Genomic DNA, 17,522 nt, shown 5'->3' on the forward strand with positions numbered 1-17,522 from the left:
CAAACTTCGGAAAAATTTTATTTGTAAATTAAGTACTAATTATGATGGTTAAACAGGTCTACAGAACTGAGATTTTTCTTTATAAGAACAAGTCATTCCAATTGAGAAGCAGCAATATGCTCTGGAAATTTCCAATGATTAGTTGTATGTCATGTAACGGGGAGTAGCACTAAATTTGGCGTATGATTTGATGACCTTATTCACAGCTTCCAAGAAATCCTTCTCAGTGGCAATTTTTCGTCGCGCCCTGATTGCAAACATACCTGCTTCAGTGCAAACACTTCGGATTTCAGCACCTTTCAAATACAAAAAAGAGGAAACTTTATTCAGATACTGAATAAATGCAAAATGGACAGAATAATCAAGCAACGAGCAAAACTATTAACTTACCAGTACTATTGGGACACAGCCGTGCTAACAACTCAAATCTTATATCTCTTTCAACACTCATTGAACGAGCATGAATTTTGAAAATATGTGTCCGACCCTAAAAACAGAGAAATAAATGTTGCTAAAATCACAGAAGCATTGGGGGCAGGGAGAAGTACTTCTAAAGTAAAAATAAATTTCTTACCTCCAGATCAGGTAAGCTAAACTCAATCTTTCTATCCAGTCTCCCAGGTCTCATCAGTGCTGGGTCCAAAGTATCAGGTCTGTTGGTGGCCATCAGTACTTTAATATTACCCCGAGGATCAAATCCATCCAGCTGATTGATAAGTTCCAACATGGTTCGTTGTACCTCATTGTCACCCCCAGCTCCATCATCAAAACGAGCACCTAAACAGGGAGAAAACTATTAGGCTGCAATTTACAAAGCAAAAACAGTATTTCATAAAAGGTAGATACTATTCTAAAATTTGATTATGTTTACTTTCTGTATTCACTATGCTGGAAAAAGGCTCGCAAGAAAAATAGCACTCAATTAACCAACTAAAAGTCTTGAAAAAGCTTATAAATAAATTTAGCCTGTTCCTGTGTTTTTGCTCCATTATTCTTTTCTTCTTCTCAAAGACAGAGCTAGGACTTCACAAATTCTAAAGAAATCACTCAAAAGTCAACATAGTATATTATGCTTAATAATCAAATATTCCTCATTAAAGGAATAATGGGTCAATTTTTCCCCCATCTCCCCTACTGAAGAACATATCCAGTTACATCTCTTTAAAGTACATCTTATTTCAATGTGAAGCTTTATTCAACATAAAATTCCTATAAACAAGGTGCACCTGAAATGACCTGATAAACAAAATTTCAATTTACAAATTACTTTCATTGTGAAACATCTGGATAACATTATAGCATGGAAATCCTGTATAAAGTATACTAACAGTGTAGAACTAATGTTGCATTGCTTTCCTAAATTACTGAACATCTCCAGCATGGTACAGTGGAAAGTATTCTAACTCTTCCACTTTACTGTTGTTAGTACAAATAAGGGAGTCGAACTAAATGGTCTTCCAGGTCCCTTCTAGCTCTAAATGTATGACCTTAGGATCTTTTAAAATTTCTAATATACCAGAACGTTGTTATAGCACAACTTAGAACTGCATAAATCTGGATGTATCCCAGCTTAAGTCAGATATGGCCCCTCCCCATCACAATAAATAGTTCTCTAACACTCTAATTTCTATATGTAATACACTAAACTCTATAGGGAATAGAGTAACAGTGTGACTTTTTAAAATTAATAGTATGTGAAAAAGTAGCTCAAATCACATAAGTATATAGCTATACATACTAGAGTTAAATCAAGTCCCCTGAAATATAACTACATATAAAAAAGCCAAATGTAAATTAATCTGTAAGTTGGACATTAGTAAAACTGTGCCGATTACCAGCATTACAGAAAGGTCCCATTGTTAATTTAAGTCATTCTCACCATTAAACAACATTAGAATGGAGCATGATATACTAATCCAAGTATTAAAGAGCCTAGTACAGTTAGAAGAAAAAGGCCCTTTTCTAATAGCTATTTCAAGAAGCTGATCTAAATACAGTCTATTCTATTTTTGCTTATAAAATTCTCTTAAAATAATAGTTTTCACAGAGGTATGCATCTCAAACATGTTAGAGCTGATAAATTAGTATATAGCATAGTTACCACACTGTAAAGATGTCTATATTTTCACCTCGTAATTCTTACAAATTCTGACCCCAAAGTAGCTTTCTTAAATGTTACTCATACCTCCAATAGCATCAATTTCATCAAAGAATATAAGGCAGGCCTTTTTGGTTCTCGCCATTTCAAAGAGCTCACGGACCATTCGAGCCCCCTAGTGAGAAAAAGATGAATTGAGACACATAACTCAGAGTCAGATTAATAAAACCTTAAGCATAACCCAACAAAAACAGTGCTTCCATTTTTGCAATGCTACAAAAAATATCTATTAAAACTCAGCAACTCCAACATTCAGTTTCTTTAAGGCCCAAGTATGATACTTTCTTTCCAGGATTTACCAGCACGTCCACTCAACAACACTGTCTTCATGATCATGTCACCTATTAAAGGCAGGCAATACCTATAAGTCTGAAATAGGTCAGATTAATGTCCCTTAAAAAAACAAACAAACCCTGGCCAAAAGTCCATTTGTGATATATGATATTCTATACAGAAAAATTCCAATCAACTAAACTCCTGCCTGGTATTCACTATTACGTAGGTTTACCTATCATGATCAGAGACAGAAGCTGTTATTATTCTCCATTACTCCTTTATTATAGCATTATTCTCAATCCCCACCTAAAGCATAAGTTTCTGAATTCACAAATTCATCACTGCCACACAGACCACTCAAAGAACCAATGTTAAAGAACAAAGAGCCCAAGCTATTTCATACAGCTAGAATATTTAGCATTGTATATAAATAACATGATTGCCTGGAGTGAGATGTTACTTTAGCCCCTTTCCCCTTGTACTTGTATTACATTTCTGGTATATTTGCTCTAAATACCAGGATCACAGAAAGCAGCATCCTTCAGCTGGTTCCAAGGGAGTATGTGCTGCTCCAAAATTACAAGAAAACATGGTTAATTCAAGCAGTGCAGTTTCTGAGCTGCTCAACTACATGATGCAATTATTAATCATTCAATAACTGTCTTGTCCCAAGACCATAGGAGTGATTCAGGTAAACAGTTCTTCCTTTTTTAAACTCTATATTATATATCTCCTGCCAGATCTGCTGTTGCTTTGTTCATAGTGATTTAACTTTACCTCTCCAACATATTTCTGCACAAGTTCAGATCCAATAACTCGGATGAAGCAGGCATCTGTCCTGTTAGCAACAGCACGAGCACAAAGAGTCTTTCCCGTTCCTGGGGGACCAAAAAGAAGCACACCTTTGGGGGGGTTCAATTCCAAGGTTAACAAACCTCTCCGGCTGCAAAGACAAAAAATTAATACTAATGCATAAGGGAGAATGTTGTACATACTTATTTAAGAGCAAAATTTTAAAAACTAAATCTTATGTACTCTGTCTAAATGAGAAATTTTATCTACTCTCTGGCCTCGGATACAAAGAACTGTCACATATTATTATGTGACATAATATGTCACATACATAACATCATAAAGTTGTTCTCACTGTTCACAAGGTCATGGTGAAAGTAGTTTAAAAACTTATTTACATTTCATGCTAATTTTGATAAAATTTTAACAGAAAAGTTAGTACTTTTTCTCTAGTAGTTACCATTAAAATAGCCCAGCTTCATATGAGGTCCAGTTCTCTACATTTATAATTATTTTACTACATCTAACTTTCCAGTTTAATTTAAACCCATCTCCTATTGCTATCTTTAGATCAGCTACTCATCCTGCTCCACAATAACCCTTCAATACATCAAACAAACAATTCCTTCAATTTTTCATCATATGCCCCATTTTAAAACCCTTTAAACCTTCTCCTTGCTTTCATCTAGACCTTTATCAACTTTCTTTTCTTCCAGACTTTAAAAGGATATTTTTTTCAAAAACTGCTTACACTATGAAGAAATCATTAAATTACAAAGGCTCAAAAAACACATGTGCTCAATCATCACTTCATACCAAGCAATTTAAAGCTGAACAGAAATACCACTTACATGAAGCAGAGGGGTTTCAACTACTTCTCTTAGCTTCTCAATCTGTTCTTTGCAACCACCAACATCACTGTATGTGACATCAGGTTTTTCTTCCACCTAAGAGGGAAAAATGCACAATACTTTTTAAAATTTCAGTTCTGTGCCATATCTAAAAATATAGACCCATAACCCAAAAGTGAGACTTGAAGCAAATGAGGACTTTAATAAAAATGAAACGTGTAGTCCACTGCTTCAGAACTCCCAAACAATCTAAATGTTAGTGTTGTGAGGAGTAGGAAAATATGTAAATTGATCAATACTTTGCAATTCACCTTTTTTGGGGGACTACTTTGCAAGACTATTAACCCACTTAACAGAAAGCTCACAGGTTTTAATACATTAACACATATATGTGAACAGTCTGCAGTCACAAATTTCAAAGTTTTTCATGATGGATGTAATTATACTTCAAAGATAATGAGACTCGGGGCAGCTAGATGGAGCAGTGGTAGAACACTGGCCCTGGAGTCAGGAAAACCTGAATTCAAATCCAGCCTGAAACACTTGACACTTACTAGCTGTGTGACCATGGGCAATCATTTAACCCCAACTGCCTCACCAAAAACAACAACAACAGCAGCAGAAACAACAAAGAAAATGAGACTCTTTCTTTCCTATCCCATTGTAACTTACCTGCATCATGGTAACTGTTGGGTCAATCTTGGGAGGCAGGGGAATATGAATTTGATACTTATTTCTGTCCACACTGAGGGGGAAAAACAAAGAGCCTCATTCAGGCATTCTCTGGTTAAGACAGAGAGAAAGGTCAGAAAAAGAAGCCAACATGCTCATACTGAGCTATAACATGGATTGGTAAGCTAAATACAGATGAAGAAAAGCATAAGTCAATATCTGTCAAATAGTTCTATGGCCTTAGGCAAGTCAATCAAATCTCCATTTGCCTACTTATCGTGGCAATCACAATCCTCACCTTACATACTGTGTTTGTTACAACTAATTATGACTGAAACTTTACATTGGAATATAATTTTCCAAAAGTTTTCCTAATGAGTAATCCATAAAGACAAATACAGGCTGATATTTCTTAATATCTTGATATATTTTACTTCTATATACCACTTCAAAAACTTTAAATAAGGGCTTATCATCTATTATTTCATCTCATCTTTACAATAACCCTTTAAGAAAATTAAGGCAGAGACAAAAAACAAACAGCTTTCCTAAAATTACTCAATTACTTAGGGACAAAGCTGGGACTGGAATTCATTCACATCTAACTACCATGTCATACAAGCACCAAAAGCCTTATATCTTGGCTAGGTTAAACTATATAAGTGGCTTGGCAAACTAAGTTACAATGTCCTTATCCTTAAGCTTCGTTTCTATATTGACTCTTTTTGATACCTGTAGCCATCATTGAGATGTAACCAATGAGCTTGGGGATAGAGGAATGAGAAAAAGCATAGTGATTCAATTGAACAAATATGTATTAACTACCTACTGTGTTCTAGGTAGGTATTCAAAGATGAAAAACAGTCCCTGCCCTCAAGGTACTTATTCCAATGGTAAGGTGTGATGGGAAGGAAACTATAAAATGTCTATTACAAAGCAAGTAAGATCAAAGGAAAGATCTAGGCAAAGTGCTGTAGGGGGAAAGGAAGGAAATAATTTGAGGTGAAAGGAAGGAAATAATTATTTAATAAGTGCCTACTATATGCCAAGCACTGTGCTAAGCAGTTTTCAAGCAGTATCTCATTTGATCCTCACAACAACTTTGGGAAACAGGTGCTATTATATGATCCCCATTTTACAATTGAGGAAACTGAGGCAAATAAAAGTCAAATAACTTGCTCAGAGTTACACAGCCAGTAAGTGTCAGGGGCCAAATTTGAGCTCAAGTCTTTGTGACTTGAAGGCCAGAGCTCAATCCTCTATACCACTTAACTGTATCACAAGGAGGATAAAGGAAGGCTCTTGGAAGAAATAGGACAAGAGGCAAAAACAAATGTGCTCACTGTTGAAATAGGATATAAGTTGTACAAATACATAAAGTATATTCAGAGCAGGGGCAGCTAAGTGGCTCAGTGGATAGAGCACCAAATCCAGCCTCAGACCAAACACTTGACACTTACTAGCTGTATGACCCTGGGCAAGTCACTTAACCCCAATTGCTACCCAAAAAAAATACATACAGAGCAAAATTGAGAAAGTTTTCCAGTCTGGCTGGAAAGTGGTACATGAAGGAAAGTAGCATAAAATATGGCTAGAAAGGTAGGTTGGAAACAGAATATAAAGATCTTCTATGCCAGGTTAAAAAATTTGCATTTTACAGAGGCAATAGTCATTAAAAGCTTTTCAGCAGGGACATGACATGGTCAGACCTGTGCTTATCTTGGAAAAGTGACACTAGAGGAAGAACCAGAAGATTCAGCAGCGGACTGGATGAAACAGGTATAAAGAACAATGAGTCAAAGTCTGTTATGATGCTCTCAGGCTCGGTGATGGGGGTTATCAGCAACAGAAAATAGCAAAGTAGGGAAGAAAAACTGGGAGATTAGTTCAGTTTTAAGCAGGTCAAATTTCAGATGCCAACAAGACATGTAAGTAAAATGTCCAAGAGCTGAAGACGGAGCACTCAAGGGAAAGATCAGAGATGGATATCCAGATTCAGAAGCCATTTTCAGAGAAGTAAGTACAAAGAAGAGGGATATGGAGACAGCCTTTACACATGGCAAGAAACCTACAAATCACCAAAGAAAACAGATCAGAATGGAAAGGGAAGCAGGAGAAAGTAAACTTTTGAAAGCCCAGGGGCTGGTTAATGGTGTCAAATGCTACAGCTCAAAGAAGATAAGGACTGAGAAAAGATCATCTAGAAACAGCTAGGTGTGCAGTAGATAGAGCTTCTGGGAGTCAGGAGGACCTGAGTTCAAATTCGGCTTCAGATACTTGACACTTACTAGTTGTGTGACTCTGGGCAAGTCACTTAACCCTGATTGCCTCACCAAAAAGAAAAAAAAAAGAGAGAGAGAGAGAAAAAAGATCATCTGATTTGGCAATTAAAGGACACTGGTCCACTGGAGTAATAGACAGTCATTATATTGATTGTTCTCCTGGTTATGCTCATTTCATTCTTTAGCAGTTTATGAAAGTTTTCAGAAGTGTTCACTTTTATAATACTAGTGCTATAATATAAACTGTTCAATGATGAAACATGTAATCTACTACAGAGAGGTGATGGATTTAGGGTACAGAATACAAACACACATATACATGTGTATATGTGTTCGTACAATCATCAGGTATTTGTTCTGTTTGACTATGCTTATGTTACCAAAAAAATCTGTTTTTCTTTTGTTTTCCCAATGGGGTGGGGAGTGGGAGTGAAAGAAATGTATATTTTTTTAAAATACAGGTGAGGATGCTTGAAATGCTACACGCACTTTCAGATACAGTCACTGAATGATTAGTTTTACTCAACTGTTTTAGTTACAAGAGACCTCTCATGAAGTAGAGGTAATCTGTAAATGTTTGCAACATAAAAACAAAACACATCAATAACACAACTTTTAAAGAATAGGTCACTGGTGACTTTAGAGAGAACAGTTTCAGCAGAAAGGTGGGGAACTAAGGGGCAGAGCCAAGATGGAGGAGTGACTTGCTCGAGCTCTCCCCCAAACCCCTCCAAATACCTATAAAAAAATGGCTCTAAACAAATTCTGAAGCAGCAGAACCCACAAAAAGACACAGTGAAGCAAATTTCCAGCCCAAGACCACCTGGATGGTTGATCAGAAAGGTATATCTCGTTGGGCTAGGAGAGGAGCACAGTGCGGCGTGGGCGTGCAGGCCACAGTGAACCTGGAGCAGGCCTCAAAGGACTGAAACGAGGGAAGCTGTGGCGGTTTCCAGACTTCTTAACCCATGAACGCCAAAAACAACTTAGAAGGTCAGTGGGAAAACCCTGTTTCTGCGGTGCTGAGAGAGAACAAGGTGGTCTCAGCTCTATTCCCCAAGCCCAGCCCAAGGTGGGGGCTGCCTCCTGAGCTCCTGGCCCACAGACTGAGGGGGAATCAAGTGGCTGATCAGAGGGAGATTGCAGGGATGTCTTTGCCAGTGTTGAGGCAGGAATCTCTTGCTTTACCCACACTTGGATCTGGGTCACAGTTCTGGGAGGAAATTTCTGGGGCGAGGAGGAGCACTGGCGTGGTGGAGCTTGTAGTGGCTGTGCAGAGATAACCCTCCTCACAGTTCCAGGAGAGAAAGGAGTGTTTGTGGTCACTAACAGACCACAGCACAAGCCAGGAAAGGAGTAAACACCTCGCCCCTTATCATACCACCTTGGAAGAAGTGAAAATTTACAGGTCCCTACAAGTATCTCTGAAAAGAGCTGTACAACCCCCCAAAGCTTGGGACAGTACATTCTCCACACTGGAAGTAGACTCTTACCTTAACAAAGAGTTTAAAACTCAAGAAATTGGCTGGGATCATGAGCAAGCAGCACAAAAAAAGTCAGACCATAGAACCTTACTTTGGTGACAAAGAAGATCAAAACAATCAGAAGAAGACAACAAAGTCAAAGCTCCTACATCCAAAGCCTCCTAGAAAAATATGAATCAGTCCCAGGCCTTGGAAGAGCTCAAGAAGCATTTTGAGAAGCAAGTAAGAGAAGCAGAGGAAAAACTAGGAAGACAAATGAGAGTGATGCAAGAAAATCATGAAAAACAAGTCAGCAGCTTGCTAAAGGAGACCCAAAAAAATAATGAAGAAAATAACACCTTAAAAAATAGCCTAACCCAAATGACAAAAGAGGTCCAAAAAGCCAATGAGGAGAAGAATGCCCTAAAAAGCAAAATTGGCCAAATAGAAAAGGAAGTCCAAAAGATTACTGAAGAAAATACTTCCTTAAAAATTAGAATAGAGCAATTGGAAGCTAGTGACTTTATGAGAAATCAAGACACTGTAAAACAAATCCAAAAGAATGAAAAATAGAAGACAATGTGAAATATCTCATTGGAAAAACAACTGACCTGGAAAATAGATCCAGGAGAGAGAATTTAAAAATTATTGGACTATCTGAAAGCCATGATCAAAAAAAGAGCCTAGACATCATCTTTCAAGAAATTATCAAGGAAAACTGCCCTGATATTTTAGAACCAGAGGGCAAAATAGAAATGGAAAGAATCCACCAATCTCCTCCTGAAAGAGATCCCCAAAGGAAAACTCCTAGGAATATTATAGCCAAATTCTAGAGTTCCCAGGTCAAGGAGAAAATATTACAAGCTGCCAGAAAGAAACAATTCAAGTATGGTGGAAACACAATCAGGATAACACAAGATTTAGCAGCTTCTACATTAAAGGACCGCAGGACATGGAATATAATATTCCGGAGGGCAAAGGAGAGAGGATTACAACCAAGAGAGGAAACAGGGAAAGTGAGAGGGAAGGAATGAATCTTATTCTCATAGGACTTGGCTTAAGGAGGGAATAACATACACATTCAATTGGATATGGAAATCTGTCTTACCCTACAGGAAAATAGGGGGAGAAGGGGACAAAAAAACAGAGGGATGACAGAGAGGAAGGCAGATTGGGAAAGGAGGTAATTAGAAGCAAATAATTCTGAGGAGGGACAGGGTCAAAAGAAAGAATAGAATAAATGTGGGGGCAGGATAGGATTATGGGAAATAGAGTTAGTTTTTCACAACATGTCTACTATGGAAGTGTTTTGCATAACTGCACATGTATAACCTATATTGAGTTGCTTGCCTTTTCAATGAGGGTGGGGGGGAGGGAGGAAGGGAGAAAATTTGGAACCCAAAGTTTTAAAAACACATGTTTAAAAAAAATGTTTTCACATGCAACTGGGAAATAAGAAATACAGGAAATGGGGTACAGAAGTCTATCCTACCCTACAGGAAAATAGAAGGGGAAGGAGATAAGAGAACGGGGGGAGAAATAGAAGAGAGGGCAGACTAGGGGAAAGCGTATTCAGAATGCATGCCATCTTGGGCTGCAGGGAGGCGCAAGATGGGGTGAAAATTTTGGAACTCAAAACCTTGTGGAAGTAAACGTTGAAAACTAAAAATAAATAAATTTATATTGAAAAAAAAGGTGGGGACCTACAGCAAACTGCAGGGGTTTAAGGAGTTTGTGGTGAAGAAGTAGAAGCAGCAAGGGAAGGGGAGACACAACTGCAGTACTTCATTGCTAATAACACTTGGCCTTGAATAAATTCATTCACAATAAATTGTGCACTGTGTTACAGTATCTGTAGTGAAAGAAGAGGACAGTAAACAGACATCTTACCCAACTCTCATTCCTTCTTCAATGTCAGTGGGTGCCACCTGATCACTGAGATCCACCACGAACTTGGCAAACTGCTTCACATTGATAATGTATTTTGGGTCCTCTGAATCAGCATTGATTATCTTTGTACACCTAGCACCGAAATACTTATAATTACAGCGAGGAAAGGATACCATACTGTAACAAGGTAATTGGATTCTATACTGTGGACATACCATACAAAAGTAAATTGAGACCTGAAGGTGCAACTACTACTGAAGGTAATATTACTAAAAACTAAAGCTGTAGAGTCAAATAAAGCAAATAAGATCAAAGGAATCATCTTCTCAAGATACCTCATTACATACAATGTAAGATACAAAGATGCACATCCTATTGGCCCCAATTCCAACAGCCTGAAATATCTCAAAGTGCTTTACACGCATTATATCATTTGGGCCTTGTAACAACTCTGGAAATAGGTGTTCCAGTTATTATTATTCTCAATCTACCAATAAGTTAGTATCAGAGAGGCTAAGGGATGTGCCCATTATCATGCAGACAGTATCAAAGGTAGAACTGAAATCTAGGTGTGCCTCTCTCTGAGGCTTACACTGCTCTCTACAGTAGTTGACACTGCCTCTCCTCATGTCACATTGCTGTTCTTTGTTAACAGGAGAAATTATTATATGCACATATTTATAATTATGAATAAAGGATATGCTATATTCCCATAATTCCCTATACCCACAGAAAATGGTAAAAATAAACACATACTTTATAAAAACAAAAGCCACTGTATAGAGAAAACAGTTACTTTAACTAGTTCACCTAACCAACAAATCAGAAAAATATCTGTATAAAGAATTAATTTTTCTATCCTATTTTACTAAAAAGCTTCACTACATAAAGTTTCTCAAGACTGTTAAATCATACAAAAATCAATTCCTTTGTGTCAACAATTCCTAAGGGTCAACTCCAAAGAATTTTTGTAAAAAGCTTAACTTACTTGGGATTTAGAATGAGAAACTCTTAATAGACACTAATGTCATGTGTCAGGGACTTTTTGAAGTCTAATAGATTTATCTTTAGACAAAATTAGTCAGAAATACATCAAGAGCAGCATGAATACCTTGCAACCTGTAGTGGCTGTTCACTCTGAAGGGTCTGTTTATCTGCAGCCAAATCCCAAAGAGCTGGAGGAGCCAGGCCAGTGTCTGACTCTTTAATACCTAGAAAAGAAATACTAAAGTCACTGGGAAGTGTTACATTAACCTGCTCTGAAATAAGTATCAATCCGTATTTTAGAGCCAAATTTAAAATCTGTAACTGTAATATTTATTACATTTCAAATAACTATGTAATAAAAATATTTCCATGCCTTAGACAATAGTCGATTTATTATAATAAAACCAGGATTCACCCAGAAGTCTACTAAACTGGGATTTGGTCTCGAAAATGCCTATCTTAAGGAAAGTAGCTGTATCAATACATAATAAAATACATAAGCATTGTAAATAATTATATAGGACAGTGAAATCGACTGCTAGTTAAATAAAATGAGACTCAATTTGTTAAAAAAAAAAAGAATACAGAAAATACACATTTAATGAAAGTAAATTCTGAGTTCAAATTCTTACTCACACATTATTTCTGAAGCAAGGGAGAAAACATACCAGTGAGCTCATTGATTTTCTTAAGAAGTTGCTGGATGTCATCTTCCACCTGTTTGATCTGTCTAGAATAAGTGCTCTGGCCCTACAAGAGAAAAGTAATTTTAATTAGTATAAACAACTATAACTTATAAACTATAGCTAAGAACCCAATTTGGGGTGGAAGAGGTCTACGGTTTTATTATTTCTTACTCTCCAAGGTTATAAGACTGACAATACAACATCTGTATAATTTTCACACTATTCCCTGCAACTACAAATACAGTTAAACCTTGTATTATTCAAGGTTATAAGCAAAAGCTATGCCTGGCATTATCAAAAACTGTAGATACAGCAAAATATGCAAACTTAGGCAAAGATTCACAACATATGGTAAAATGTTATACGTCTTTCACTTATCTCTATACTATTAATGTAGAACTCAGCATCTCCTATGTAAATTATTTCAAATTCCATTCAATGCAGAAACACATAGCCTTGATTATGTATAATAGGAAGTAATTTGTGTAATAATTTATAAAGCAAAACAATAATTTCTTCTTCTGAGCTACTTATAAAATCTCAGTACTGTTGTGATATGATTGGTATCCTGCTCATAAATCTATACACATACTCATATCCTCTTCTTTCCCAAACCCCCACTTCCATGGAAGGTCTAACAGTCAAAAGACAAGCCAACCCAAAGGCATGGTTAATTCACATATTAAATACCGTAATCTTAGGCAATAATGTTTTCACTATGGTTAAGGATTAAGTTTAGGATTTAGTTCCAACACAGCAATCAACAACATTTTTAGTATTCATGTAAGAACATAAAAATTGTCACATCACGTATACGTGGCTCATCTAGCTCAATGGTTCTCAAAGTATGATCTGAAGACCAATAGGAATTCCCAAGACCCTTTTAAGAGATCTACAAAATCAAAATTACTGTCATAATAATACTAAGCCATTATTTGACTCTCTTTTGTCACAGAATTCAACCAAAATAACATGTAGCAACATATTAAATGCAGTAAATATGAGAATATTAAACAGATTTGCAAAAATATGTAAAACAGTGCCATTCTTCTTAACTTTTTTTTATTTTGGAAAAGTTAGTCAAGGAAAATGTTATTTATGTTAACATGGAGTGGGTTTACTATTGTTATTTTTAAATGAATAAATATAAAATGTATCCATTTTAATTTTTTTTACATTTTAATTTCTAATACAGTAAAGATTGACAGCTATAACCCATATAAACAGAAAAGCTCTTTGAGATCCTCAATAATTTTTAAGAGATTAATTTTAATTAAAGATGTCCTTGAGACTAAAAAGTTTGAGAAATACAGATCTTGCCTAATGTTCTCTGAAGCAGACATCAAATATATTGAAGTACGGCACAGATGCTGTCTAAGGTGTCAACACTAGAGGCTAAGAATATTGCTATTTTCTTTAATAGCCCCATTATGAGTCTATTTCTTTTATTTATCTAAACTTTCTCTGAATCTATATTTTTCACTTGCACTGCCTCTTATGAAAGAGACATTTACTAGCCCACACGTAAAGCAAAGCTATCTTTTTTTATCTCGTTCAAACTTCAACGTATTCTCTTGTTCTAGTCATCTTGGACTCGGTGACAACCACCAAGTTTGCTTTACCTCTATTCCCAGTTCCCCACTCCCTCATGATCTCATAGCATCAAATCATACCTCTTCTGTTTTTGTTCTTTCAGAATGAAGTATCAGAACTTGTTAGTCAAAACTGCCAACATATGGCAGTCACCTGACCTCCTAAACCCTTAATCCTGTACTTGGCATTTCATTATCCTGAAAAGCTTAGTGTTACCTGGAAACCAAAGAGTTTCTCCATGAATTCTCTTCTCCAGTTCATCTATACTTTATGTATCTGTAATTTTGTCAGTGGTGAAGGGTACTCTCCCCACCAAAGCAGATCACATATATCTTAATTATAAGATGATCTTCAAGAGCTGCTGTAGCCAAAAAATCCATCATTCTGTGACCAACCTGATGATGAACCTCTCTAAGCTGGTCCGGTGGTAATACACCTATGAGCCATCACCAAGCCTATACACAAAACCTTTCCAGCTCAGTAAGCCCTGCCAAAGCTTGCATTCCGCTGGCACAGCGTTCAAAGACCTAACGCTTTACAACAAGCATCAGAGTAGGACTTTAGTGAGATCTAGTTAATTTACAAAAGCACTACGACTAATCTTGGAATTGATACCTAGAAGATCAACTCTTTACTTTTCTACGTGTAAAAAAATATTAATTCCCTAGACTTTGTCTTCTATCTCAAATCCTCTTCAATCTCCATGATAACACTATGCCTCAAATGTTTGATGTAGAATTTTGGCAGATAACACTATGCTCAAATGTTTGATGTAGAATTTTGGCAAAGACTTTTCTGGAAACTGACATTATATCAACATGTATATAATCCCCTTCAGAAAACTCTAATCAGTCAGCTGAGCATGATTTCTCCTTGTAAACATCATGCCCTCCTTTCAATAAATCATCATGCCATTCCTCCTAGATTATTTTGGAGGAAAATTGAGTAATTATACCCTTTATTAAATAGTCTATCTATCTCTTTTAAAATTTTTTGTTATGAAGGATGACTCATCAAGAGGGAAAAGAATACATAACAAAAGATAACAAAAGATACCAACAACCACTTTTTTTAAAGAGTTTGTCCAAAGTTCTCAGGATGACATCTGGAAACTTTTTCCTCATCATACTTAGTAATGAAGTAAGTAATGGTAAGGATTGTTTGCCAGAATGCAAACAGGAAAAGAAATCTGTTCTTCTAGGGAAAAATCTATTATTCTGATAAGCTTAATCTATTAAAATGGTTGACAAATGACTTAAGACAGTTTTCAATTTTTTAAAAATAGCATACCCACTGATATAAAAGACTAAGAACATATTCAACGAAATTATTTTCAAGACTTGCCATGAGCTCCCAAAAGTTTACTTTCATCCATACCGAAAAATATGTGAAGTTCTTGTCTACTCAGAGAAAATATCCAAAAATCATTCATATTTTCAAACATAAAATTGAAAACTAATTTCCTTTCTCTATCATTCCCCTGCTAATTATGCTTACTGAGGGCCAGTACAATATTGCAATTCTGAGTTACACTTAACATTCCCACATTTTATAGTAATACAAATAACTTACGTAAGTTTTCAGCAAGGCAATATCACCCTCATCCAGTGCTGAAAGGACAGACACAATAGGTTAGCTTTAAGATCAAAAAACAATAGCTATGTCTTTTTTTAATGGAATTCCTCTCAAGAAAAAAAATTGGGGGATTTTACTGGAAATTTCATGAAACAACTAGACACAACGGATGTAAAGATAATTGTTCATTTTAAATATGATTCACATACATGAAACAATGATTATGGTTATCATTAAGGCAATGAACCCAAAGAGTAAAACTTCAAGCTGGCATTCCAGGACACAAATCTCTATGCCAAAGTTTTCCAACAGGTGTCCTGGAAACTTCTTGGGTTCTCATATGCAGAAGATGCTTCCAAGAAGAGAAAGCAGGAAATATCAAATAGGGTCTGGAAGAAGTACTCATTCCTTTAAAAGATGCTAGGACTTGAAGGTATTTAAAGGTAGGGGAGGATAAGGCCAGGGTGGAAGATAGGAACACACTGAGAAGTTTGAGTATGAGGTATGAGTGGAGCAGAAACATTTTAATCAAACTAAAAACCTGGAGAAGACAAAAATAAGGAAGCTATTACCACGACTGGATATTATGCAGAAGGCAAGAGAGATCAAAAATCATTCCTGATTTCTAAATACTTCATAATATCCCAAAGAAAAAATGTAGGGCAGTTCTACCATTTAGTGTGAGGCACTGGGCAAGCCATTTAACCCCTCTGGGAGCTTACTCTCCTCATTTGTAAAAGTCTTAGATTTGGGGAAGAGTGAGGGGGTTGGTGTAAAAGGAGGTCTAAGGTCCGGATCTCTCATATCTAAACTGCAGGACATAGCCAGACAACAAATCCATTTTGACAGGAGAAAATAGCACAAAGCAAATGGGAAAGAAACTTAGAATTCTCCAAACACTTCCACGGAAAATAAACTTTTTTAATGCTTTAGGAACAGACAATGTAACAATAATGAAAAGAGATCGGACCTCAATTAAGAACAGAAGATTTCCGAGAAAACTCCCTTGACCCCTCCACTCCCCAGCCAGCAATAACCTTTTCCCCAGACGACCTCCCACAGCACTCTCCCCCGACACCACCCTAATACACTTGGAGGTCAGACACTCTAGGTCCATGTCATCCCCGGCCACACCACGAGCGCCGTCGTAGCCTTCCCACTCCCTAACAGGGCTCGGCGTGCAGTGACCGCTCAATTCATGTTTGCTGAATAGACATGAATTAATGATGATCCCGGAGCTGGAAGGCACCTCAGAGACAGCATGAAACCACCTCTCTTAAAATGCGGGCAGGCCGGGCCCCTCCCGGAGAGCCTGGGAGGGAGGCGGGGTCGGGGGCGACGCCGAAGGGAGGCAGCGGGGTCGCGGCCTGGGCCCCAAACCCCCCTACCCTCCGCCCCGGGCTCCCTCCTTTCCTGTGCCGCTTCTCCTCCTCCCCCGGCCGACCGGCGACAGACCCCTCCCCTCCCCCGCTTTCACTGCCCCCTGCCCGTGCTGCTCCGCTCCGCGGACCTCGGATGGGCTTATCGTCCTTCTCCTCCTCTTTGGTTTTCCGCTGATCGGCGCCCAGGTAATCCGGCATTTTGGGACTCGTAGCTACCTCGGTTCCTAGGAGCGATTACACAGCAGCTTCTCCGTACTTCCGGCGGTCCCACACCATTTCCGGTCCCTGTGTGGAAACTGGTGCGGCAACTCATCGGTCCGGCGCACTGGCGGGGCCGGGCCCTGGCCCTTTTAGGGCTTTCAGGGAGAAGTCAGAGCAGGCTCGGCCTGAGTTGGCCTCCTGCCCTTAGGATGTCCCTGGGGCTTCCCATTCTCTCCGTCTGGGGTTGGTCAGCCCTCCTCCCAGGGGCCTTAGTGCCAGGCGTGGTGTTTACAAGAGAAACTCTTTTTGACCCCATCTCATGGTAACCTTCCTAACACTCAGAGCTGCCCCACATGACTATCCCTATTGGTAGTGAGCTCCCCATCATTGCAGGTCCTCAAGCAAAGACTGGACAGCCATTTGTCGTCAGTCAGCTAGCATTTATTAAGCTACTATTATGTGCCAGGCACTGTGCTAAGCATTGAGGACACAAAGAAAAGGGAGAAAAAACCCAGTCCTTAGCTCAGCCTAATTAGGGGAGGGGGGGGGAAGACAAATAAGTTAATCAATAAACATTTACTAAGTAGGAAATACAAAGATAAAAATGAAACATTTTCTTCCCCCAAGGAACTTAAGTTCTAAGTAGGATTTTTATTCAGATACCAGTGGGCCAAAGATGACATTTGAGGCCCCTTCCAGCTCTGACAGTCTATG

At 37.9% G+C, this 17,522-nt stretch overlaps 1 protein-coding gene across 1 annotated transcript; it reads right to left on the minus strand.

The window, feature by feature from the left end:
- Nucleotides 1-17,047, minus strand: PSMC2 (proteasome 26S subunit, ATPase 2). The gene is given in 13 exon segments (XM_020984533.2): nucleotides 1-296; nucleotides 391-487; nucleotides 575-777; nucleotides 2,186-2,273; nucleotides 3,212-3,346; nucleotides 3,348-3,377; nucleotides 4,078-4,173; nucleotides 4,750-4,822; nucleotides 10,385-10,516; nucleotides 11,496-11,595; nucleotides 12,040-12,121; nucleotides 15,223-15,260; nucleotides 16,736-17,047. Coding segments are annotated over 13 exon segments (1,302 nt in total). The 5' UTR covers nucleotides 16,806-17,047; the 3' UTR covers nucleotides 1-138.
- Between the last annotated feature and the right edge of the window lie 475 nt (nucleotides 17,048-17,522).

This window comes from Phascolarctos cinereus, unplaced genomic scaffold (genome assembly GCF_003287225.1).
Source record: "Phascolarctos cinereus isolate Bilbo 61053 unplaced genomic scaffold, phaCin_HiC Scaffold_1;HRSCAF=81, whole genome shotgun sequence".
NCBI classification, from domain to species: Eukaryota; Metazoa; Chordata; class Mammalia; order Diprotodontia; family Phascolarctidae; genus Phascolarctos; species Phascolarctos cinereus.